The sequence below is a fragment of the Grammomys surdaster genome, unplaced genomic scaffold (genome assembly GCF_004785775.1).
Source record: "Grammomys surdaster isolate TR1022 unplaced genomic scaffold, NIH_TR_1.0 166, whole genome shotgun sequence".
In the NCBI taxonomy this organism is placed as follows: Eukaryota; Metazoa; Chordata; class Mammalia; order Rodentia; family Muridae; genus Grammomys; species Grammomys surdaster.
This window is the reverse complement of record NW_021604614.1, coordinates 1,948,605-1,975,345: the sequence shown is the minus strand read 5'-3', so window position 1 is coordinate 1,975,345 and position 26,741 is coordinate 1,948,605. Positions and strand designations below refer to the sequence as shown.

At 47.9% G+C, this 26,741-nt stretch overlaps 1 protein-coding gene and 1 pseudogene across 1 annotated transcript; one reads left to right on the top strand and one right to left on the bottom strand.

Annotated features, from left to right (window-relative positions):
• Window positions 1–5,615: 5,615 nt before the first annotated feature.
• On the bottom strand, window positions 5,616–6,154 carry LOC114620182 (annotated as a pseudogene).
• A 2,970-nt stretch (window positions 6,155–9,124) lies between these two features.
• On the top strand, window positions 9,125–22,228 carry Bcl7b (BAF chromatin remodeling complex subunit BCL7B). Its single transcript, XM_028766026.1, has 6 exons — window positions 9,125–9,357; window positions 11,679–11,754; window positions 16,674–16,770; window positions 20,315–20,485; window positions 20,917–20,996; window positions 21,232–22,228. Exons 1-6 carry the CDS (start codon window positions 9,266–9,268, stop codon window positions 21,322–21,324), a joined length of 609 nt encoding a protein of 202 aa, XP_028621859.1. The 5' UTR covers window positions 9,125–9,265; the 3' UTR covers window positions 21,325–22,228.
• Window positions 22,229–26,741: the final 4,513 nt, after the last annotated feature.

Below are 26,741 nucleotides of genomic sequence, written 5' to 3'. Positions count from 1 at the left end.
GCTATATCAATACCCTGTCTCAATATGGATGTCAGAGAGACGGTGGCTGAAGGATCTTGCTCCACAAGCCTGTTAACCTGTTCAATCCCCAGGTTCCACATGCAGGTAGAAAAGACATCAGTGACTGTTCTGTGGCCATACATACCATGCTTACTCAAAATACTTTGTTTGTTTGTTTGTTTTGGTTTGTTTTTCGAGACAGGGTTTTTCTGTATAGCCCTAGCTGTCCTGGAACTCACTCTGTAGACCAGGCTAGCCTCGAACTCAGAAATCCACCTGCCTCTGCCTCCCAAGTGCTGGGATTAAAGGTGTGTGCCACCACTGCCCGGCTTTCAAAATACTTTTTTTAAAAAATGAAAAGAGGCTGGAGAGATGGCTGAATGGTTAAGAGCACTGGCTGCTCTTCTAGAGGGCCCCGGGTCATTTTCCATCACTTACAATGGTGGCTCACAATTGTAACTCCAGTCTGAGTGGATCTGACGTCCTCTTCTGACCTTCCCAGGAACTGCATGCACATGGTGTACAGATGGCATGTAAGCAAAACATCCAGTCACGTAATGTTTTTTTAGTTAAAAAAAGTGATGGTTGGAATGTTGCCTCAATAAGAGAGCTGACTGCTTTTCCTGTGGACCTGGATTCCATTCCCAACCCCGTATTCTGAGCGCCACGGGCATCAGACACTCAGGTGGTGCATGTACATGCGTGCAGGCAAAACACAGAAAACAATGTTTAAAGACAAAAAGGCAGTGCGCCATCTACTTTTACCACTCACTTAAAATTGAAGAAAAGGGAAAAGTACACAGAAAGGCCTGTCACTTCTTAGTGCTCTGTCCAGGTAATAAAAATACTCAAATGAAAATGTGTTCTAGGGGGCTGGAGAGATGGCTCAGTGGTTAAGAGCACTGACTGCACTTCCAGAGGTCCTGAGTTCAAATCCCAGCAACCACATGGTGGCTCACAACCATCTGTAATGAGATCTGATGCCCTCTTCTGGTGTGTCTGAAGACAGCTACAGTGTATTCATATATAATAAATAAATCTTTAAAAAAAAAAAAAAGAAAATGTGTTCTAGGGCTGGTAAGATGGCTCAGTGGTTAAGAGCATTGACTGCTCTTCTAGAGGTCATGAGTTCAAATCCCAGCAACCATGTGGTGGCTCACAACCATCTGCAATGAGATCTGATGCCCTCATATGGGTGTGTGACGACAGCTACAGTGTACTTACATATAATAAATAAATAAATAAATAAATAAATAAATCTTTAAAAAAAGAAAAAAGAAAATGTGTTCTAGCCGTTGTGGTGCTGTATGCCTAAAATCCTAGCACTTGAGAAGCAGAGGCCAGAGGATCATTTCAAGACCTGTGTGATTTACATAGCAAGTTCCAGGTCGTTCCTGGCTACATATTAAGACCCATTATCAAAAAAAAAAAAAAAAAAAAGGTCCTGGTGGCATTTCCTTTTAGTCCCAGGACCTAAGAGGTGGAGGCAAGTGGATCCCTGTAAGTTCAAGGCCAGTCTGTTCTAACAGAGCAAGTTTAGGCTAGCCAGAGCTATTTAGTTACACCCTGCATGATGGTTTGTATAAGCTTGGCCCAGGGAGTGGCACTATTAGAAGGTGTGGCCCTGTTGGAGTGGGTATGGCCTTGTTGGAGTAGGTGTGTCATTGTGGGTGTGAGCTTTAAGACCCTCATCCTAGTTGCCTGAAAGTCAGTCTTCCACTAGCAACCCTCAGATGGAGATGCAGAACTCTCACCTCCTCCCGCACCGTGCCTGCCTTGATGATAATGGACTGAACCTCTGAACCTATGAGCCAGCCCCAATTAAATGTCCTTAGCCGGGCAGTGGTGGCGCACGCCTTTAATCCCAGCACTTGGGAGGCAGAGGCAGGCGGATTTCTGAGTTCGAGGCCAGCCTGGTCTACAGAATGAGTTCCAGGACAGCCAGGGCTACACAGAGAAACCCTGTCTCGAAAAAAAAAAAATGTTGCCCTTATAAGAGTTGCCTTGGTCATGGTGTCTGTTCACAGCAGTAAAACCCTAAGACACCCTTTCTCAGGAAAAAAAAAAAAAAAGATAGATGGCTGAGTAGGTAAAAGTGCCTACTGACATCTGACAACACCACTTAGATTCCTGTCTGTGCTGACTCCTGCAAGTTGTCCTCTCCCTTCCACATGTGCTATGGTGTGTGTACATAGACACAACTTTTAAAGGATGCTACATTTTTAAAAAGAGATTTATTTTATTTATATGCATGCACTGTAGCTGTCTTCAGATACACACCAGAAGAGGGCATCAAATCCCATTACAGATGGTTGTGAGCTACAATGTGGCTGCTAGGAATTGAACTCAGGACCTCTGGAAGAGCAGTAGGTGTTCTTAATTGCTGAGCCATTTCTCCATCCCTACACAATTTTTTTTTCGAGTCAGGGTTTCTCCGTGTAGCCCTGGCTGTCCTGTAGACCAGGCTAGCCTCTAACTCAGAAATCTGCCTCTGCCTCCCAAGTGCTAGGATTAAAGGCATGCACCACCACTGCCCGGCTGCTACACAATTTTTTTTAAAGACTTATTTATTTATCTATTTTATGTATATGAGTACACTGTAGCTGTTTTCAGACACACCAGAAGAGGGCATCGGATCCCCATTACAGATGGTTGTGAGTCACCATGTGGTTGCTGAGAATTGAACTCAGAACCTTTGGAAGAATAGTCAGTGCTCTTAACCACTGAGCCATCTCTCCAACCCTGCTACACAATTTTTTAATGCTAAAAAATATTACAAAACTACTCAGAGATATCTTAGCACAGTGCTTACCCCATAAGCATGAGGATCTGAGTTAGATCCCAAGAGCCGAAATAAAATACCTGGGGATAGTGGTGTGTGCTTATATTCCCAGAGACAGGAGTAGCCATTATGGCCCAGTCAGTAAGCTCCAGGACAATGAAAGACCCCTGACACAAAAAACAAGGGGACAAGGGGACTGATGCCCAAGGAGTGACAGGAGAAATTAACTTCTGGCCTCTATACACACACACACACACAAAACATACAAGCACACACATGTGTGCCCAGGTACATACAAAATGTCATTTGTTATTTTTATGTTATTGTAGTCACACTGAGCGGTGGTGGTGGTAGTGGCCAGGGGTGCACACCTTTTATCCCAGCACTCTGGAGGCAGAGGCAAGCAGAGCTCCAGGTTTAAGGCCACACTGGTCTACAGAGCTAGTTACAGGATAGCTGGGCCACATAGAGAAACCCTGTCTTGACAAAAACAGAGAAACCGTGTCTTGACAAACCAACAACCCCCCAAATACATATAAAAAGAGAACAACAATAAAAGATTATTGTAGCCATATGTAGTGGTGCAGGCCTGCAGTCTAGGCACTGGAGTGACTGAAGTGGGTCATATGAGTCTAGGAGTTCACGAGCAGGTTGATCAACACAAATCTCATCTCTTTAGAGACAGCAGAAATACAAGAGATACAAGGTATACTATGTTACAATCGGTGAGCGACTTTCTTTGTTGCTAAATCAACTCAGTACTCCCCCTATCTGTCCCAATATTCTAGAAACTTAATCTGGAGACTCAGGACCTCTACACGGTACAGAAACCAGGTCTTCCATAGCTTGCTTCTGGGGCATGACTTTTGGGATTCAGGCTCATGGAACAGAGAATAATCTTCATAAGCTGCAAGAACATGTGACTTATCACAACTATGTGTCTGGTCTGTCTTCTGATGGACGGCCCCAATTCCAAATGTCTGGTTTCGCAGGCTGTTTCCAGAGTTCAGAAAAGTTTAGCTTGGAGAAAAGTGTGTTGCTTTTTTTGGGGGGGGGGGAGTTGGGATTTTAAAACTTTTAATGATATATTTCATGTGCATTGGTGTCTTGCTTGTATGTCTGTCTGTATGAGGGTGCCAGATTCCCTGGAACCGGAGCTACAAGCGGTTGCAAGCTGCCATGTAGGTGCTGAGAACTGAACATGGCTCCTCTGGAAGAGCAGCCAGTGCTCTCAACCACTAAGTTATCCTCTTCAACCCATTGCTGGTTTCTGCCTTTTGGGATACAAACTGCTGCTGCTGCTGCTTGTGGTTGTTGTGGTTTTATTTAAGCACAAAGACATCACGATGTGAGTGAGCTATCAGTTCATTTTCTCTGAGGCACAGCCTGGCCTTGGGATGGGTGACTCTGATGCTGCTCTTTCCAGGATGGCTTGCAGATCTTGGTGGAAGCACTGTGTGACATCTCAGTATAATAAGACTGATTGTACACCAGGAGCAGTAACTGCTGCGTGATACTTTAGGAATGTCTGGAAGCCACTGGGCAGCACGTGCTTTGTTTTCGTATTGCTCCTGTAACCAGTGTTGGGCATCAGGGTCTGGCCCTTGAATCGTCATGGCATCCTGTTAGCAGACACCTCTGGAGTTATACCAGTTGCTCTTAATTTTGACATCATGGTCTGACTGGTGCAGGATGGGATCTTAGGTTATCAGAGGCTAAAGGGCAGCCATGATGCTTAAAAAAAAGAAAACAAGCCGGGCAGTGGTGGCGCACGCCTTTAATCCCAGCACTCGGGAGGCAGAGGCAGGCGGATTTCTGAGTTCGAGGCCAGCCTGATCTACAGAGTGAGTTCTAGGACACCCAGGACTATACAGAGAAACCCTGTCTCGAAAAAAAAAAAAAGAAGGAAAGAAAGAAAGAAAGAAAGAAAGAAAGAAAGAAAGAAAGAAAGAAAGAAAGAAAGAAAACAACCACCTGACAGGCAGCTGGGAGGAAGAAGTCAATATCTATTTCTCTTTAAATTTGGGCATTACTTGTGTTTTGAGACAGTATTTCACTATGTAGCCCCTGGCTGGCCTTAAACTCGAAGATCTGCCTCCTTTGTCTCCCAAGTAATAGTACTTACCCAAATTTAGAGTATTTTTGTTTGGTTGAGTTTTTTGAGACAGGGTTTCTATGTATAGCCTTGGCTAGCCTTGAACTCAGAGACTAGCCTGTCTCTGCATCCTGAGTCCTGGGATTAAAGGTGTGTGCTACCACTTCCTGGCGAAATTGTAAAGCCAGACTTGAACTGCCCTAACTTTTCCAGTGCTAGTGAACAATCATGCTCCACATGGCTTTTCACATCTACTTCTATCTCGTGGACACCACTTCCAAACTTACATAGCCCAGGCTGGCCTGGAACTTCTTGCAATCCACCTGCTTCAGCTTCCTGATAGCTGAGAATGCAGGCACAAGACACCCCACCAACACAACTACAGGCCAGAGAGAAAAATGGCACCGCTGTATCAGTGGCCTGCCATGTTCCAGAGTGCGTGTGCGTGTGCGTGTGCGTGTGCGTGTGCGTGTGCATGTGTGTGTGTGTGTGTGTGTGTGTGTGTGTGGTGGTGTTAGGGATAGATATTCTACATGCTAAATACATGCTCTATTTTTGAGCTACATTTCAAGCCCAGACATTCCATGTTTGAGCCTTAACACAGTAAACATGCCAAGGATGCAGCCAAGGATGCTGTCTGACCATTTCAAGGTCCAGAAAGTGACTTGCCAACGGGCTGTTTCCAAACCATGACATACCACATCAAGTCTCATTTCTATGTTTTGTGTATTTTTATACTTTACATTTTTCTTTTTAATTTTATTTAAGAGTTACAAAAACAAGAGTTTTCCTTACTTTATTAAACCATACTAATATTCTTTCAAGGACAAACATACAGCCAAGGATGCTACAGTGAGAGAATCTTATTTTTATGATCGAGACGTCACAAGGTGCTCTCTTCAGTGATGCTTCTTATCAGCATTCTGGGAAGGATTCTGGGAAGCCAGGAAATATTCAGCCCCTAAAGCTACCACAAACATAGCAAACCCCCATTTGAATCCTTTTAGTATTACACTCGTGAAGGTGATGTCGCCTGCAAAGCCGCCCATGTATCTCCAAGCCTCATTACGAGCCCACGGATCTCTGAGCCCTCGCGCAGCAAGCTTCCTCTGCACCGTTTCTAACGGTGTCCCTTCAATCTTCCACTGTCTGTAATCTGGAAGTTCCATTTTACCATGTCCATGTCCCTCTCCATGTCCATGTCCATCAGCCATGTCTGAAAGGCTGACAGCAATCTGACCTCCCAGGACACTCAATATTCAACCTTCCAGTCGGAGCCAACCTCAAGTCTCATTTCTATGTTATGTGTATTTTTATACTTTCTGCAGCAAACAGGTCTGTTTTTCTAAAACCACCCACATATCGTGGAAGCAGCACGCTACATGCCTAACCTTCCATGGTGGCGAGGGATGTGGGTCAGTAAGTCCTTGTCTGCCGTCTGCCGTGTGCAGGACCCCACATCCCGTCCTCGGCACTGTCACAGCTAACCTCTTACAGCCTGGCTCTGCTCTGTGTCGCCTTGGCTGCCTTAGAACTCGAGATCCTCCTGCCTCAGCCTCCTGAGTCTTGAGCTGTGCCACCACAGTCAGCTCAGTTTTGCTTTGTATCGGTTTCCTGAGGTAGTGCAGAACTATAAGCACACTACAGATGGAGAAACCGAGACTTCTGGAGCTGAAGTGGCAAACACCAATTCAATCCAACGTCTGAGCGTAGAGCTCAAACTTGTTCCTAGTGTTTCCCTGTAAAACCCCTGCCTTTGTCTTATATGGGGTGATCCTTTAAGGGTAGGGGCTTTGTAACTCTCAGGAGTCCATTTTTTCCATGTGTGTTAGTGTGTGAGACTTGGGAGAGAAGTCAAGCGCATGCTCTAATGCTGAGCTGTGTTCCCAGACTGGCTGATCTAGCAGGTACTTGGTTACTGCACTGACCTGATCCTTTACTGAATGATTCTAGGCAAGCCCTGTACCATCGGACTCTCCGTTCCAAACCTACTTTTTCCTTTTTTCCTCAAAATCAAGATCTCATGGAGCCCAGGTGGGCCTTGAAACCACAATGTAGTCAAAGCTGGCCTTGACCTTGAGTTCCTGTCCTTCTAGCCTAAATTTCCCCAGTGCTAGGCTTACAGGTGTATGCTACTAGATCCTACCTGGTTTTTTTTGGGGGGGGGTATTTTGGTTTTTTTTGTTTGTTTGGTTTTTTGAGACAGGGTTTCTCTGTGTAGCCCGGACTGACCTGGAACTCACTCTGTAGACCAGGCTGGCCTTGAACTCAGAAATCCACCTGTCTCGGCCTCACAGGTGCTGGGATTAAAGGCGTGAGCCACCACTGCGATCCTACCTGTTTATTTGAGAAAGGGTCTTGCTATTTAGCCCAGGTTGGGCAGGTTGGGTTCCAGGCTATATGGGAAGATGCTACCTCAAAAAAAAAAAAATTTAAATTTAAAGAAGGTGGCAGAAAAATATGACCAGCAGAGGGAGTTCTTGCTGGCAATGGCTTGGACTTAGGTGGTGAGAAAAATCAAACATAGCTGTCAGAGGGTGGCCTTGTACATGAACACAAGCAGTGAAGCTTAGCACACTGTCAGTCTGCCTTGCATTCTTTTCTTGGTCTTTCCTTTCCTCTCCAAAGCAGTGACAGCATCCTCTTCACTGTAATCTCCTATGTATGTTATAATGTTTAGGCAACACCTGGGTTCACTTGTATCAGGTCATCTGGGTTTGGGGAACAGATTCATCACCTTTGACCCAGTTATTTCGACAGTAATTCTTTCCCTGCATTTGTTACTTGGGCTCTTCCACTCACTCAAAGGAGCTGTTTAGGAATCTCTTACCAGCAAACATGCTTAACCAGCTGAACCGGCTGAGAATCCTAAATTAGAAGCTTTGTCAAGTTCGGGGTAAGCTACACTCACTGGGGGGCACACTCTTCTCCCTCTTCTTTGACAGGGTCTCACCTAGCCCGAACGGGCCTCAAACTTCCAACATAGTCAAGGAAGATCTTGAACTCTTGATTTTCCTGGAACTGCAAGTAAAATCCAATGCTCATTCAAACAAGTACCTGTGGAGCATGAAATGTCTGCTGTAGTTCACCCTATGCCTTCTATTTGTTGTGTTTGTTAGCACTGCTTTTCACTCACCCGTTTTCTTTCTTTTTTTCTTTTTGTCCTCTCTCCCCTACCCCCAGACAGGGTTTCTCTGCATAGCCCTGGCTGTCCTGGAACTCACTCTGTAGACAAGGTTGGCCTTGAACTCAGAAATCCACCTGCCTCTGCCTCCCAAGTGCTGGGGTAAATGTGTTCTTCACAATTCCTGGTCCAGAAGTTCTTCCAAAGAAGCTCTTATATGCCCTCAGTACTTGGTCCAATGCACAGAACACAGGCAATGTTTTATTCAGAACTGCTGAATTCCATGACAGTGGAGTGCTAAGCATGAGCCTGGTGCAAAACACTCAGGAAAAGCTGCTGTTGGAAAAGCAGATGATTCAATCAGAACTAATTTCCAGGTGGGTAGCCAAGATCGAAAATGGGAAGTCAAAATGAAAAATGAAATGTGGTATCGACTCTGGAACATTTAGACAGTGATGACACAGGTCTCTAGTTACATGAACATGAAGTGTATAAATAATTCCTTAGAGGGCTAAGAGTCATGGGTGGGGGATGTTTAATGGACTTGATGCCAGCCTAAAACTCACTCAGGGGAAGCAGCTCCCACAAACTGTCCTCTGTACCATATGCACTTAAAGTATTTTTCCAGTGGGTGTGGTGGCTCACCCCTTTGATCCCAGCACTCCTGAGGCAGAGGCAGGCATATCTCTGAGTTCAAGGCCAGCCTGGTCTACAAAGAGAGTTGCAGGACAGCCAGGGCTACACAGAGAAACCCTGTCTCGGAAAACCAAAATGAAATAAAATTTCCCGGTCAAATGCGGTGGCACACACCACCACCGGGGAGGCAGAATCAGGTGGTTCTGAATTCGAGGTTGGCCTGGTCACAAACTCCACGGCATGCATAAATAAGTAAAGTTTGTTGAAGCAGAAGATAGGTAAGTGGTGACTTCGAAATCTCATCCCACCACCACCATCGCAGCCTCGCCTGGCACACACCACGTGCAGGTGACACCAGGCTCTGCCTGCCAGTGAGCAGTCTAAGGGTCTCTGGAGGTGCCCAGCAGGGACACCCCCGGGCGGGTGCGCAAGCGCGCTGAGGCCTTCAGGGCCCAAGGGGCGGGCGGGTGCGCGCGCTCCCTCGCGCACGCGCGCACGGAGGTTGGGGGGGGGCGACGGCCGCGGTGACGTGCTGCGGTGGCAGCGGGTGGACGGCGACGCGTGAGGCGCGTGATATCCCGCGTCTTGGGAGCAGTGTCCCGGCCCCCAGCCACTCCCCGCCGCCGCCATGTCGGGCCGTTCGGTCCGGGCCGAGACCCGTAGCCGGGCCAAAGATGACATCAAGAAGGTGATGGCGGCCATCGAGAAAGTGCGGAAATGGTGAGGGGCGGGAGCGGAGGGGTTGCTGACGTGGGGTTGCGGGAAACCCGGCGCGGAGACTCGCCAGACACGTATAGGCAGGGTGGGAACCAAGAGGCTGGCCCTTGGGGGGAGGGGGCCGGAGCAAAAAAGCGAAAGGAGGGCGCGCTGGCGTCGGCGTGAAGTCAGAGTCCGCGTTCACAGTAGCCAATCAGAAGGACAGTCGGCTCGTAGCCCCTCCCACTAGCTGTCATTCGTTGCTTCCGTCCGCTCTGCCCCGGGAGGGACCTGGCGCTTCACAGTTACACTTCCGGCGGGACCTCGCGGAAATGCTGCTTGGCGGCTCCCGGCTCGGTTTCTGCTCCTGCGCATCAAAACTGTCCGGGGATGTCCGTTGTTGACAAGTCTTATGCGATATAAGTGGTCGAAGTTAAGCGGAAGTTTGTAAACACGGCACTTTTGGAACAGAAATCCCTTCTATCCGTAGATCTGGGGCCCGCTCACTCACCATACGTTTGTTCTTGGCGCCCGGGGGACTCTGTCCCTGCAAATGTTTATTGCAAACCCAGATTTAGGGAACAATTTAGGTCAAGATTTCATTGCTTTAAACTGTTCTGAACCAAGCCTTTGAGCCATTTCCCTCACATAATGATTTAGTAATTTCGTTACTGTTTGGTTTTATTTTTTTAACCGGACCTCTCCGAGTACCGCAGGCTTGCAGTGATCCTTGTGCCTCAGTTTACCCAGTGACTAAGAAGCCGCTAGAGTGATTTTTTTTTGTTGTTTTGTTTTGAATCAGTGTCTCAAAATCTTTGGCTGTCCTGGGATTCACTTTGTGGCCAGGCTGGCCTTGAACTCTCGAACATCTGCCTGCCTCTGCTTCCCAAGTGCATGGAATCCCATGTCCTCTGGCATCCGTTGTATATGATGCACGGACACACATGCATGTAAAGCACCCATGCACGTAAGAATAATAAAATGTTCAAAGAAACTTAAATGGCTCCTCAGAGACACATTTTGAAGTTCTAACGAAGGTCACCTTCATAGAATTTTCCTTAATTATGTTAGGCTGAACTTCAAGACATTCCACATGTTTGAAGCAACTCCCATTCCCTAATTCAGAGGGTAGAGCCCAGAGCCTTGCTCACACTAGATTTCTCTAGCACTGAACTATATATACCCTAGCCCAATGTTTGACTTCTTAACTCAGAAATAAGTAACACTGCAGCAAAACACACCGCACCTATAGTCCCCTAGCTACTCAAGGAAGAGCACATGAATCTAGGGGCTTCAGGCCTAAGCAACATAGTGAAATGGGCCAAATGCCTTAGGCCTGTGAGCTCAGCTACTCAGGAAGCTGAGGCAGGAGGGTCCCAGGTTTAAGGCCAGTCTAAGTGATTTAAGAGTCCCTACCGAAAAACAGAAAAGGCAAAAGAAGCATTTTTGAGCAAGTAGGGATGTTGCTTAGTGGTAAAGCACTTTCCTAGCATGGCCAAGGCCCTGCATTCCGTCCCTACCCCCACCCCAACCCCCAACACACACACAAAGGAGACATGCTGAATGAGTTGAGGGCACTCCTGGTTCTGTTGGGCTTAGAGACCTGGGAGGCCTTTATAGTTTGTCTTAGGGTGATCTTGAGTAGATGCCACCCAACCTTTTCTTGCTTTGCCAGTAGGGTGGTAAGTCTGCCATGTCTACCTCAGGAAAACAGGGAAGAATGTTGAGGGAGGGGTCAGTTTCGTGTATAAGCTGGGGATGGAGCCCATAGCCTTGGCCAGGCCAGACTAGTGCCTCCCACTGTAGTTCCAAGCCAGAGACTCCAAGGCAGCTACAAAGCTGTAGTTTTTTTCTGTGAGTAATCTCAGTTACCCAGCATGCAAATGCTGCTTGTTCTTGTCTTGTGATTGTTCGTGCTTTGGAGGAGCCCCTAAATAGAAGATGAACAAAATCAGCCTAGAGAGACTAGAATTATCTCCAGTGAGGACTGGCTTCTTTCTGCTGGGATTTGAGTCAGGACCTGTACATGCTAATAAGCCTGTGAAGACTGTGCCACATTCGGTGCCCCTTATGTCTTCCCCCACCCCCAGTTTGTGGCAGTTCTCCTGCCTCAACCTCCAAGTGCTAAGATTACACACATACAAGCCACCCCACTCCCCAACTCCTGACTTTCAGCCCTACTCTCATTACATCCTCTTGTCCAAACCCACCTTCAGGTGTGATGTGATAGAGACGTCTAGAAGGCATCCCAGATCAAAGGAGCAATCTGTTGAGATGCAGAAAGCATAGTCAATAAAGAAACAAGAAATGTGCTTTATCAATCCTAATTAATACTCCTCTTCCAGGGAGAAGAAATGGGTGACTGTGGGTGACACGTCCCTGAGGATATTCAAATGGGTGCCTGTGACAGATAGCAAGGAGGTAAGTTGGGGAGGGGCAACAGTTAAGGAGACCATTTTCTTAGTTCCCATTTCTTGCCTCTTTTAATTATAAAGGAATCGATTTCTCTGAAAAGACCTCAGGCTCTCTAGGCAAGGTCTGTGCAAGACTCTCCTTTACTATTGACGCCTTTATTTTCTCTTTAGTTAGACAGTAGCTTAACTGTTCCTGTTGGTAGCTTCTTTCTCTCATGGTAAAGTGAGCCAATTCAAGCCAGATTAAATTATATATACGGGCAGGTTTACTGGGAAGCTGCTTTTTTTTTTTTTGGTTTTTCGAGACAGGGTTTCTCTGTGTAGCCCTGGCTGTCCTGGAACTCACTCTGTAGACCAGGCTGACCTCAAACTCAGAAATCCGTCTGCCTCTGCCCCCCAAGTGCTGGGATTAAAGGCATGCGCCCCCACCGCCTGGCAAGGGAAGCTGCTCTTGGGGGAGTTCATTGTCCCCCCCAAGGTCAAAGGCCAGATAAGTCACCATGGAGAGAGAGAAGGGTGGGGAGAAAGAACGGGGTGGGGGAAGGGAGAGAGAGAGCGCGCAAGGGAGCGCAAAAGGTCTGGATTATATAGGGAAGACTCTCTTGGGAAAAGGCAGCCCAGCCCCTGGGCTGGAGAGGTCAGGGTTGAGGGCCTGATATGCCTGAGGAATCCTGGGAGATCCTGGAGGCCAGGTCTGCTTCAAGCCCTGCTTTGAGTAAAATTTGCACCTCAGTCCCCTATCTGGGGGGTCAGAAACCAAACACCTGTATTTTTCCTGCATAGATTTTTTTCCTTTTCATTATGGCTATTCTGCCTGCATGTATACAATTGTACCATATTCCTGCCTGATGCCCGGGAAGGTCGGGAGAGGGCTTCCGATCCCTCGGAACTGGAGTCATGGATGGCTGAGTCACCATCTAGGTACTGGAAATGAAATCTAGATCCTGTGAAAGTGCAGTAAATGCTCTTTAACTGCTGGACCATCTCTCCAGCTCCTCCGCATTTAAAACATATTGCTTATTTTTATTTTATGTGCATGTGTGTTTTGCCAGTGGAGGCCAGAAATGCATATCAGGTCCTGTGGAACTAAAATTACACACAGATGTGAACTGCCGTGTGGGTGCTGGGCTTGAACATAAATCCTCTGGAAAAGCAGCAAATGTTCTGAGCTGCTGAGCCACTGCTTGGCAAGTTCCTTACAGAGTCTTTTTCTTAGGAGTCGTGGGAATTCTGCTTATTGTTCATTAAGCTATCTGTGTATCTTTCCATTTGTAACTTGTTTTTAAGCCATTTTCTGTAGTATCCAGAGTAATAGAAGTGTTTCATTGTATTTATTCATTTTGGGGATTTTTTGCAACAGAATCTCACTGTGTAGCTCAGGCTGTCCCTGGACTTGTACATATCTCCTCTCTAGCCTTCAGAGTGCTGGGATCACAGATATGAACTGCAGTGTCTAGGTAAAGTGTTCATATTTCATAAAGATAAAAATAAATCTTTGAGGGGCTGGATAGATGGCTCAGCGGTTAAGAGCACTGACTGCTCTTCCAGAAGTCCTGAGTTCAAATCCCAGCAACCACATGGTGGCTCACAACCATCCATAATGAGATTGGATGCCCTCTTCTGGTGTGTCTGAAGACAGCTACAGTGTACTCATAAATAAAATAAATAAGTCTTTGAAAATATTGTTGATGCATTTAAATTAAGGCCTAAGGACATTTCCCAGCCAAGTGTGGTAGAGCACACTTGAGAATCCAGCAACTGGAGGCTCACGAGCCTGGGCTTCATAGCCGTCTAAAACAACAAAATAACTAGTTGGGTCTAGTAGTGCCACAGGCCTGCAGTCTCAGCTACATTCAGGAGGCAGAGGAAGAACACAGGTTCACAGCCTGTCTGGGCTGCAGAAGTAGTTTGAGGTCAGTGTGGGCAGTGTAGTGAATTGGAATCAGATCAGTGGTAGGACACTCATCCCCATAATGAAAGGAACAGAAGGAATATGGCCTTTCTTCAAGGCCACAGAGATGATCTTCCATGCAATCTAGAGGCTGGCTGTTGTCTTTCCATTTATAAGACACCTGAGGCAGGGCAGATATGTGTGAAGTAGGGCTCCACTTCCATCATTTACATGCAGATGGACATTTGTCCTGGTTCCTTACTGGGGACAGTGCCAACTTACCCCTTCTCCTCAATCCTCACAAGCGTGCACTTGTGTGACCAGCACATTCTGGCTGGCATTGATGGCCAGCTTCCTGTAGTGTTTGTCTTCAGGCTTACATGGAGACTTGAAACGTCTGCAGTCCCCTGCTCATAGTCTTCAAGTGGGCTGGTATGGAGGGTTTTTGCAGGATTCTTTTGTGTTTTAAAACCTGTCACACAGGCAGGGCATGGCAGTGTACACCTTTAATCTCAGCGCTCAAGAGGCAGAGATTACCAGGCCATCCTGGTTTACATCGTGCCTTAGTTACTTTTCTGTTGCTGTGATGGGATACCATGATCTAGGCAACTTTAAAGGAAAGCATTTAGGGCTGGAGAGACGGCTCTGCAGTTAAGAGCACTGGCTGCTCTTCCAGAGGTCCTGAGTTCAATTCCCAGCAACCACATGGTGGCTCATAACCATCTGTAATAGGATGTAATACACTCTTCTGGTGTGTCTGAAGAGAGCAATGGTGAATACATAAAATAAATAAATCTTAGAGAGAGAGAGAGAGAGAGAGAGAGAGAGAGAGAGAGAGAGAGAGACAGAGACTGACTAATTGGGCTTTTGGTTCCAGAGGGTTATTTAGTCTCCAGTGGCTGGGACAGCTGAGAGCTCACACTGCAGGAGGCAGAGCATTCTCTGGGAATGGTGTGAGTCTTTTCAAAACTCAAAGCCCACTCCCATCTCCTCTGTCTTTGAGTTTTCATTGATGTGATAAAGACATTGCCCCTGGGGAAGAAAAGGTTAATTCTAGTTTAAAGCTCCCAGGTTACAGCCGGTGATTCTCAGGTTCCTGGCAATCTGCAGCTAAATCAGGGAAGGAACTCAAGGTAGGAACCTGGAAGCAGAAACCTAAGCAGAGGAGGAGAAGGAGCTGCTTCCTGCCTTGCTCAGCCTGCTTTCTCATAGCATGCAGGACCACCAGCCCAGGAGTGGCCCCTTCATCCTTCAAGAATGTGCACCACACGATTGCCCGTAGGCCAGTCTGATGGGGACATTTTCTCAATTAAGGTTCCCTCTTTCCAAATGATGTAGTGTCAGGAGGACCTGAAACTAGCCAGCACCTCGTACTACTAGGTCAAGTCTCGTAATCCTTCTCATGGTTCCACCAACTGGAGACCAAGTATTGAAACATAGAAACCTGGAGAGACCATTGTTAGTATAAGTCTGAACCCAGTGACGTCATATTCAGGGACCGGCGACTCCTACGTTACTGAGACAACCACTCCCAGAATTCACCTGCCTCGCTCACCTGCACCACCCACTTAAATAGTTGAGACCGCCCTAACCTCTCTCTCTTTCTCTTCTCTCCGCCATTTCCCCCGTTTCTCTCTTCCACTCCCTTCCCCAAATAAACCCCTTCCTGTGGAACCGGACCGGCTTTGCGTTGTCTGTCCAAACCGCCCCGAATTCTAACAACCATTCTCATTCAGATCACCACACATGAGAGTTCTAGCCAGGCTACATACTGGGACTCTGTCTCAAAAACCAATCAAATGCCAGGCGGTGGTGGCGCACACCTTTAATCCCAGGACTTGGGAGGCAAAGGCTGGCGGATTTCTGAGTTCGATGCCAGCCTGGTCTACAGAGTGAGTTCCAGGACAGCTAGGGCTACACAGAGAAACCCTGTCTCGAAAAACAAACAAACAAACAAAGAAACCAATCAAACAAACAAAAACATTACGAATTTGCTTTCACTCATTTTTGATGTATTTGTGACTTTTCCACAGTAGGCGATGTTCTCGCTTCTGAAACCCGTGTAAAGAGCTGTTGCAGTGTTTATCAATCTCTGGGTTTTCGCTCTGCTTCACTTCTTTTTCTCCTGCTCTTCTCGCTTATAGAATTGAATGTTTAGTGCTTGTGGGCACTTGGTTTGTTTAATTCTTTTATTTTGAGTGTGTGGGTGTTCTGACTGCATGTGTGCCTGTGCACCACATGCATGCCTGGTGTCTGCAGAGGCTCTAAAAGGGCATCAGATCCCCTGGAAATGGAGTTACAGATGGTCGTGAGCTGCTGTGTGGGTGCAGAACCCAGACCCTGGGGAAGAGCAGCCAATGTTCTTAACCGCTGATCATCTCTCCAGCCCGGTTGTTTTTTTATTTTGTTTTATTTGCGGGGGTTGTTTTTTAGGGTTTGTTTGTTTGTTGAGATAGTCTCATGGAGTCCAGGCCGACCTCAAACTTGCTATATATACATATTTACATGTATGTATACATACACATGCAAGGATGACCTTAAACTTGTGCTCTTCATGCCTCCCAGGCCCTGGGATTACAGTGGGGCACCATCACACCATTACGCCCCACTTCATGCAGTGCTGGGATGCAATCCCAGGGCATCATGGACGCTCCGCCAGCACTCTGCGTGTATGTGGTGTACGTGGTCTCGAGTGTGTGTGGTGTGTACTTCCACACCGGGCTCTTAGTTGGGGCTGGGTTGAGTGTTGACTGTTGCAGTGAGGGCAGAGAAGAACTGTGGAGCTGTGGACAAGGCCACATACCTGCCTCTCTTGTTTCTCAGCTGCTCCACTGCGGAGTTCACTCTGCAGCTAGAGAGGCTGGGTCCAGAGGAAGCGGTTACCTGCATCTTTCTCATTCTCCTCCACCTCTTGGGTTCCCAGTTCCCCCCATTACTTCTGTTCAGACCTCTGAGGGATCTCAAATAGCAGGTCCCCTTGTCCTCCTTGTGAGTCCTGCTTACCTGTGTCATATTTCTTTCTTTTTCTTTTATAGAAAGAAAAATCAAAAGCGAATAATACAGTAGCCCGGGAACCCAATGGCTTTCCCTCTGATGCCTCAGCCAATTCCTCCCTCCTCCTTGAATTTCAGGGTGAGTTGATTATGCATGTCTTCCTTTCAGAAAATAGAAAACCTAGGGGCTGGATGGAGAGCTCAGTGGTTAAGAACACTTGTTGCTCTCTCAAGGATCCAGGTTGAGTTTTCAGCACCCAGGAGGTTCCTCACAGCCATCCATAACTCCAGTTCCAGGGCATCTGAGGCCTTCTGAGTTCCACAGGCACCAGGAACACAAGTGGTCCAGATATGAAGACACAGGTGTACAAAAGTGCACACATGTACAATAAATCTAAAAAATATAGAATAATTCAAGGATGTCACAGGAATAAGAACACACCTGGGAACCATGTGTGGTGGTATAGGCCTTTAATCCTAGCACTTGGGAGGCAGAGGCAGGCGGATTTCTTAGTTCGAGGCCAGCCTGGTCTACAGAATGAGTTCCAGGACAGCCAGGACTACACAGAGAAGCCCTGTCTCGAAAAACCAAAAAAAAAAAAAAAGTAAACAAAAGAACAGCGGGAACTGCTCTCACAGAGGACACAAGTCCCGTCCCAACCCGCATCAGCTGCCTCACAGCTGCCAGTACCTCCAGCTCCAGGGGAGCTGACCTCCGTTCTAGTCTCCTTGAGTACCTCTACATACCGCTCACATGTACACGAACACGCACACACACGCACACTGGCACGTAATGAAAAATAAAAATATATGTATTTTAAAAAGAAAAACCAGGAAAAAAAAAAAAGCACATGACATGCTTGGATGGCGTCTGTAGCTCAGCAGCCATGCTTGCGCGGCCTGTCAGCAGCCATGCTTGCCCAGCCTGTCACAGCCCTGGGATCCAAACCAGTAGCAAGCAACTCTCTCTGGAGAACTACTTGAAGTGCTGTGCTTTAGCTCTGGTTTCGGTGCACAGGCATTCCGTTGATCCCGGTGGATGCTGACCTTGTTAGGTAGATACAATACTTGCACTGCCCGGTGCTGGACAGTGAGCCTCGGAGCTGAGGGTACCAGCTATCTGCAGTTCCCTAACCAGTGGGTGTTACCCTGATAGGCATCACATGAGGGTGTGGCCTTCCTTAGCAGAAGCTGTGGTGTGTGTTTGTTTGTTTGTTTGTTTGTTTGTTTGTTTTGAGACAGGGCCTCTCTGTGCAGCCCTGGCTGTCCCTGAACTTCCTTTGTGGAGCTCTGTAGAGTTGCCTGCCTCCACCTCAGGAGTGCTGGGATGAAAGATGTGCACCACCACTCCCTGCTAGAAGCTGTTTCTTTTTTAGGGTGTCTATTTTATCACCCTAAAATAGCTGCTTTTGAGTAGGCCACTCCCAGCTAAGGTTGCTTCCTCCTGAGACAAACAGCCTGAGAGACCCCTGCACCCATAGTACCACCTTCTAGAGCAGTGGTCCTCAACCTGTGGGTTGCGACCCCTTTGGGGTTAAATGAGCATTTCATAAGGGTCACTTAGACCATCAGAAAGCACAGTATTTACACTATGATTCATAACAGTAGCAAAATTAGTTATAAAGTATCAATAAAAATAATTTTATGGTTGGGGTATTATGGGCCTCCGCATTAGGAAGATTGAGAAGTGACGCTCGCACTATGCTCAGAAGGCAGTTCCATGTTGGTCCTCATTTTTACCCTCCTTCAGCCTGTGTGTGATACAAGCCGGGCAGTTGTCAGCCCCACTTAAGGAATCTCACACTCCCAGGGCCAGAGTGCACAGGTGACTGGACTTGGCTGCTCTTTTTTTCCTTTTGACAGTACTTGGGATTGAATTTACAGCCTTCCCAGTGTGAGGTAGGCCTCTGCCCCTGAGCTGTGCCTGTAGCCCTGCTATGTTTAATTTTGAGATAGGATCTCTGTAGGTTCCGTAGGCTGACCTTGAACTGTCTCTGCCTCAGCCTCCCAAGGAAGTCTGTTACAAGTCTGTGGCGCCTGGCCTCAATCAGAACTTTAGCTTTTACACACACACACACACACACACACACACACACACACACACAGAGAGAGAACCTGAAAACCAAAAAGCCACTTTGGTTTTAGATTGGAGGATAGCAGTCCTGGAAAGAGGGGAGAGCACAGAGGCCTTCCACTGTCTCTTAGGAACCATATGCAGGATACCTAGCGCCTCCTTCCTCCCCACCAAGGTCGAGGTCACGGAGGAATGAGAACAGGGGGAAAGGCTGTTCAGTGATCAGAAGGCTCCAGGAAACAGGAGGCATCAGTCACCAACTCCTTCTTTTTGTTTGTACGTCTTGTTTCTGGCACTGGGATATCCCGGAGTGGGCAGTGGCAGAGACTGGCTAGAGTGTGATAGAAGGTGACCAGCGTGTGCACAGGGGCCAGGAGAAGCATCAGAGCTCCTGGGGTGGGCCTTTCCACTATGGTGAACACTGGGCTCCACAGAGCACCTCATGCTGTTACAAACATATACTGGAAAGGGACGTCATAGCAGCCAGCAGCAGGAAGGCTGGTAAAGATACGGTTCGGGAAACAGCGCTCAGTCAGCTTCTAGCTGCTGGAACCAGGGTAAAGGTTAAAGAATGGCAGACAGTGAGGCCCGAGGGCATAAACATCTCTGTCTGCCCTAAGGAGTGCAGGGCACAGAGCCCTCTCCACTGTAGGAGCCATGCATGGGTTGGAGTGTTCACTTTGTCTGTGGTGTAAGGCCGAGATTCAAGGCTGTCACAACAGGCTAGAACAGTGACAGGGAGGTCTGAACTGAGGCCACAGAGGAAGAACAAGTGCAAGTGACCAGACTGTGCCTGCTGGAGGCGATGAGGGGAGGGGACTGTGGATACCTTAGCCTTTAACTTGGAGACCTTAAGCCTTTAGACAGAGCCCCAGGCGTAATCTCTCATCCTGGGGCAGTCAGGTGTCTGAGGGCCTGAGGTGATCTCCTCCCACCACCACAGCCTCCTTCAGGAACTCTGAGGTCCAGACACATGGTGCTACCATTCTTTGTGCCATGGGAAGGCACAGATGGTGCCCTGCCTCCCACTGTGCAGTGAGAAGCCACCAGGCCAGAGCTGTAATTGGTAGGCAGTGGAAGCACGGTTATATAAGCGGAGCTCCACATTCCTGGGCTGGAAATGTTGCAATCACAAGTTTTGGCTGCATGTTCTATATATTGTCAAATAGAAAATGCTTGGGTTGGGAATATGGCTCAGTCGGTAGAGCGCTCATGCAGTACACAGGAAGCCCTGGGTCCCATCCTCAGCACCACACAGAAGCCAGTGTGGTGGGCATGCCTCCAAGCTCAGCACTCCAGAGGTGAAGAAGACAGGGAGTTCACGAGCTCATGAGTTTGGCTACAGAGTGAGTTCTTGTCAGGTGTGGTGAGTCACATCTGTAATTAGGACTGAGGAAACAGAGCCAGGAGGATCAATGTAAGGTTGAGGCTAGCCTGGTCTATATAGTGACACCTGTCTCAAAGCAAACCTGCTTAAACTGCGGAGTTCCCAGGACATGGGAACCCCACCCCCACCCCCCATTTAGGGTGTGCAGCAATGATAACTGTCAGTGGCTCTGTCTGAGCTCCTTGGACGGTGCCAGCTGTTGCCTTACTGTTCGGTTTCCAGATGAGAACAGCAACCAGAGTTCCGTGTCAGATGTCTATCAGCTCAAGGTGGACAGCAGCACTAACTCCAGCCCCAGCCCCCAGCAGAGCGAGTCCCTGAGCCCAGCACACACCTCAGACTTCCGCACTGATGACTCCCAGCCACCCACACTGGGCCAGGAGATCCTTGAGGGTGAGTCGGGGAGGTGCCCCTTATGCATCTTTGGTCCTTGTTAGCTTCTGTTGTTTGGCCACACAACAGAAGCTGTTTTGGTGTGGATAATGTGTGCTTGCTGTTGGCCATGTGCTGTTCTAGATCCTTCCATGTGTTGTTTTATCTGATGTAGCAGCCCTCTCAGAACAGGGGGCTTAGTAGGAAAGGTGATGTTCACTCAGAGTGGCAGGCAAGCTTTGGCTCCCAGTGTCTGCCACCCAGGCTGGGGTGGTGGCCCTCTGTGACCCAGTCACACTTCATTCATCTCACATGAGGGACAGTGGCTCCTTAGCTGGGCCCTGCACATGTGGTCCCTGAGCCTGCATCTTCTTGATATACGTCTCAGGAACTGCCCCCAGGCCAAGGCCAATGCCAGACTTAGGCTGAGGCTAACACTGCTGCTCTTGCAGAGCCTTCGCTGCCAGCGTCTGAAGTTGCAGATGAGCCTCCGACACTCACAAAGGAAGAACCGGTGCCTGTAGAGACACAGGTAAGAGGTCACTAGCCTTCCCTGTTTCCAGGGAAGACAAGGAAGGACCCTAGGAATCGGGTGGAGGGCACAGCTGTGCTGGAGTAGGCTGTAGTGTCTGCTGGGGAGACAGTCGCTGGTTCTAAAACAGGGGGAGGGTTTGGTCACCTCTGAGCAGGTAGAGGGTAGGCTGCATTGTGGCGAATGGGCAGGGCTGCTGAGGATGGTTCATCATGCCCTGTCTTGCTATTTCCAGACCACCGAGGAGGAGGAGGACTCTGGTGCCCCGCCCTTGAAGCGATTCTGTGTGGACCAGCCTGTAGTACCACAGACCACGTCAGAAAGCTAGCACCGTCCCGGCCCCTCGCCTCCTGGCCCCTGCCTCTATTTATTGCATTCTGGTCTGGCCGAGCTCTGATGCTGGGGTCCGGGCAAGCACTAGGGTCCAGAGCCTGTGCGTGGGAGCCCTCTGGGCTAGAAGGCTGACAGAGGGCGTGGGGTCGTCGCACCATCTTCCTGTCCCTGACACTGTGTCTGCTTGCTCTTGAGCAGAGGAGCACTCGCATCTTTTCTGCACCCCAAGTAGGCCAGAGCATCAGGGTTCATTTCTCACCTCCAGAACCACTGCACGGAGCTGCTGGCGCCCCCGCCACGAGGAGAAAGGTGTGGAAGGCACCCTGGAGAAGAGTGCCTAGGATTCCTTGAACTGAATGGAGACTGTAGACTTTGCCACAGGGCCAGGCCCTGCAGGCTGGTGCTGGAAGAGGGACTGCCGGTAGAGATGTGGAGAACACCGGGGAGAGGCTCTTCCAGGAGGAGGGGCCTTCTCCACCTGTGGGCAGGAGCCCGTGGGGGAGCGCATCCTGTCCCTGAGGCAGGCTGCCTCTGTTAGATGCTCCAGCTGCTCCCAGCCCTGTGCCTGCCAGAACCTTCTGCTTCCTCACACGCACTACGCACACGCAGCTTCCTGTTCTCACCTACCGTTTCATTCCAGCATCCCTGCCTCCTGCCGCAGAAAACCCCAGCCATGATTGGAGGTTCTGACCACAGTACCTGCCCCCAGTACTCCTTCAGCTCAGACTTTCTAGAAAGTTCCCTTTTCTTTAAAATCTGCATGTTTAATTAAACTTTATGATTTTATTTTTTTGTCTGAAAAAAGAAAAGTTTAAGAAAAATGGAAATGGGCAACAGCAAGTGAAGACCTATTTTAGCACTGAATAGAGTATTTTTAAAATTAAACTATTTGAAATATGTCTTGTTAGTACCTGACTGCTTCTTTCTACAAGGTTGTGGGAGCAGAGTTGGGTAGGTGAGTGGTTGTGGCCTTGGCCACTGTGGATGCCCTTTCAGATTTAAATGGTTTCAAGGCTGCCCTTGAAATGAGTGAGTACTGAGTACAGTAGCAGCCTGGAATGCCAGCCCTCAGGAGCCTGAGGCAGGAAAATCTGGAGGTCTGGGTCAGCCTGGCCTACTTAGAGTTCAAGGCATGGCTCGGGTTCATGGAAAGATCTTGTCTCAGGAAAAGAGCCAAAGAAAATAGGGCTGAGGAAATGGCACAGTGGGCAAAGCATTTTACCCAGAGAGAATGAGGACCCGAGTTCCAGCCCCACCTATCCCTGTGTTGCTGTGTGAGATGAGAGGCAGAAACAGACTTCCTGGGACCTCAGGGGCCAGCTAGCCTGGACCACACATGTGAACCAAATACAAGGTGGAAGGTGAGAACCAAACTTGAGGTGATCTTCTGACCTCCATATGAACCCCCATCGTACATGAAGATCTAACACATGTATGTATGTATATAAGTTCTATACATACGTTATTAGGCAGAAGAGGTGGCTTGGTGGTTACGGGCAGCATGTAGTGCTCTTACAGAGGACCTGAGTTCAGTTCCCAGCACCCACAGGGTGGATCATAACCAGCAGTTCTACTTCCACATCACTTAAAACCAGACACACTAGTGTACTTGGGGCACTGGAGAGGGGTAAGCAGGAAGACCAGGGTCAGTTCTAGCATGGTGGCACATGCCTTTAATCTCAGCACTTGGGAGGTAGACACAGGAGGATTCTGTCAATTCAAGGCTAGTCTACATAGTTCTAGGACAGCCAAAGCTACACTCTGACTCAAAAAAAAAATTCAGGGTCATCCTTTAGGCCAGCCTGGATTCCATAGGACCCTGTCTCACAAATAAAAAAGGAGCTGAAAAGTCAGCTCAGCAGGTAAGAGCACTAGTTAGAATGGACTCGGGTTTGACTCCCAGAACCCACATAGACGCTAACAATGAAGGATAACTTCAGACCCAGGAGCTCTGACATCCGCTTGTGGCCTCTGAGGGCCTGGCACACAGTAGTGCACAGTCATACACATAGACCAAACACTCATCCACAGAAATAGTAAAAGTTAGCACCTTTAATCCTAGCACTAGAGAGGCAAAAGCAGATGTCTCTCTGTGGGTTCAAGGCCAGCCTGGTCTACATAGTGAGTTCCAGGACAGCCAGAGCTACATCATGAAACCCTGTCTCAAAAATAAATAAAATAATAAAAGGTTCAGCTTGGTTGTGTAGCTCTCAATAGTGCTTTTCCTGGCAGGAAACCAGCCACTGCTGACCAGGAACAGACACAGGGGGAGGTCTGGAGAGGATGCCTAGAAACTGTCATCTTTAATCTCTGTCCTTTAGTATTAATTTGTTTATTCAAATGGGACAGAACCTACATGGAATGAATAATCATGCTAAAATTATGATGTTTTTTAAAAAAGAGAGAAACAGTCTTTGTACTGGGGGTGTAGCAGAGCTGGTAGAGAGCTTGCCTCGCATTGAGAAGCCTCGAGATGGACAGACGGGGCCCTAACAGCACAAATGGAGCACCACACACCTGTAAGCCAGGCTCTGTGTGGTGGAAGCAGATCAGAGGTTCAAGGTCATTCTCCCAGCTACACAGTAAGATAGAGGCCAGCCTGGCTTGAAAGAGACTCGGTCTCAAAAACAAATCCAAAGCCTTGAGTTGTAACTGTCTGCATGAGACCCTCTCCAGACCGAGCTCATCAAAATTCTGTCATAGACGGGGGAGGGACTGAAAGACCCCGCCCCTCCCTGGGAATCTAGGAGAGAAGACACTGCTGGAAGAGGGAGGGGCATCTGCAGTGGTGTGGTGACTGGCAAGATGCCCATGCTCTCCTCTCTCTCTCTCTCCCTCCCTCCCTCCCTCCCTCCCTCCCTCTCTCTCTCTCTCTCTCTCTCTCTCTCCCCCTCTCCCTTCCCCCTTCTCTTTCTCTCTCTCTCTCACACACACACACAAACTCACCCCACACAGAAAACAAAACAAAACAAAACAAAACAAAAAAAAACCAAAGGTAACAATAACAAAACCAACAAAATAAAACATGAAGCAAAAAAAAAAAATCGTAACAAAACAAACAGAACCCAAGCCCAAAGATAGCAATAACAAAACCAACAAAACATGAAAGTAGACCCGAATCATAGAGGCACAGGTCTTTAATCCTAGCTCTTGGGAGGCAGAGGCGGGTGGATCTGAGTTCAAGGCCAGCCTAGTCTACAGAGTGAGTTCCAGGACAGGCAGGGGCACACGGAGAAACTCTGTCTCGAAAAACCATAAAATCAAACCAAACCATACCAAAATTCAAACACAAAAAACCAAACAAAACAGAAAACAAAACCCAAAACAAAACAAACCCCATGAAAGTAGAAAGGGGTGGTAGTACTTCAGGTTCAGAATAAGCCATCAGAGGGAGTAGGGAGGAGACAAGAGAGGGTAACAAGCACGCCTATCATCGCTGTATATACTGTGGGTCTGTGGGGTAACTTAGTGCGGGGCTTGTTGTCAAACCTGAGAACCTGAGTTTAATCCCCAAGTCCCACATGGTGGGAGGAGAGAACAGACCTCTGCCAAATTGTCCTCTGACCTCCACACCTGTACAATAGCTCCCATGCTTCCCCCAAAAATAGAGAAATAAATGGAGCCAGGGCAGTGGTGGTACACACTGAATGCCAGCACTCCAGGAGGCAGAGGCAGGCTGTTCTCTGTGAATTTGAGGCCAGCCTGGTCTACAGAACCAGTTCTAGGACAGCCAGGACTACACAGAGAAACCCTGTCTTGGAAAAAAAAATATGTATATATATATATGATATGTGTATATATATAATATGTATGTATATGTATGATAAATATGTATGAAAATATTATGATGGACTCGTTACTACACAACTATATATAAAATATGGTAATATTAAGCATTGATCAAGGCCTGATAATTGAGGGAAGAAGGGTGGTTGTAACTTTCTCTCTCTCTTTTTTTTTTTTTTTTGGTTTTTCGAGACAGGGTTTCTCTGTATAGCTCTGGCTCTGCCCTGCTGGTTGTAACTTTGACAGGGTTTCTCTGTATAGCCCTGGCTGTCCTGGAACTCACTCTGTAGACCAGGCTAGCCTCGAACTCTCAAACTCAGAAATCTGCCTGCCTCTGCCTCCCAAGTGCTGGGATTAAAAGCGTGCGCTACCACCGCCCGACTTAATTATGGTTCTTAAATGCTTTAACCTTCCTTCTAGCCTACCACCCACCAGGGGAGGTGGAAAAGAAAGGATACCAGGGAAGCGGATCTGTTTAGAAATGGTTCTTTTGGGGGGCTGGAGAGATGGCTTAGAGTTTAAGAGCATTAACTCACAGGCTGTTCTTTCAGAGGTCCTGTGTTCAATTCCCAGCAACCATATGATGGCTCACAACCATCTGTAATGGGATCTGATGCCCTATTCTGGTGTGCAAGTGCTTATGAAGGCAGAACTCTATATACATAATATATATATATATATATATATATATATATAGATATATATATATATATATATTTTAAAAGAAATGATTCTTTGGAGCTACTCTCATTTGTATTGTCAGGCACAAGTCTGCAGCAGCAGCTTGATCCACTCCTGAACATCTTATGGATATACCAGCAGTCCACTTCAGTAGTGTCTGGACAGCAGCAGGTGACACGACTTAGCAGGAATAGCCAGACCTCAGCCTCAGCACTAGTCATCAGGAGGGACCAGGAGGACACTAGGAGAACTTCTCAGCTGTGTGTCTCTCAGCGAAGATCAGCGAAGAGTGGATACCAACAAGCATTGCACAACTAGCCAAGCCCAGCCCCTGTCACTGACTATTGAGTCCATTAATTTTTTTGTTGCATTTCTTTCTGTGGAGTCCTGACAAATGCGGCCCAACTATGAAATGTAAGGTGGACTAATATGTGTGTGTCATTAGTGAAGAATCCTTAACCATATGTTCTTCCATGGGCTTGGTTTAGCAGAACATCCTTTCTCCCATGTCTGCTCCAGGGAAACATTCCTTCACATGTTTGCCCTAGCAAACCACCACCCAACACAACTGACTTTCCAAACAACCCTTAAGTTTCCACTTCAGGTGGGTGTGTGCTTAGAACAAGTCTGAATTTTAGAAAAATTCAGATGGCAATGAAGTGATCCGAGACACAGAGGAGAGGCGGATGGAGCTGGGGGACTGAGGCAGGAGGCCTGTGGTTTGAAGCTGGCCTGGCTACATGGCATGAAGCTGTCTCACAAAACCAGGATGGCAGTGCCGGATAATTCTGTCCCTGCCCAGTAAGCGCATTTTTCTTTGCTTTCTCTCTCTCTCTCTTTTTTCATTTCTCCTTTCCTTCTCTCGCTCCCTGTCTGTACCCCACGTCCCTTTACCACAGGCCATAGTCCTTCCTGACAAGGATCTAGTTGCCTCTGCTTCCCAGT

Bases quoted from the DNA above. Each gene is read 5' to 3' on its own strand.
- Bcl7b (XM_028766026.1), top strand. From the start codon at position 9,266: ATGTCGGGCCGTTCGGTCCGGGCCGAGACCCGTAGCCGGGCCAAAGAT. The intron at 9,358-11,678 runs GTGAGGGGCGGG...CTCCTCTTCCAG, and splicing joins ATCGAGAAAGTGCGGAAATG to GGAGAAGAAATGGGTGACTG. The intron at 20,997-21,231 runs GTAAGAGGTCAC...TGCTATTTCCAG, and splicing joins CGGTGCCTGTAGAGACACAG to ACCACCGAGGAGGAGGAGGA.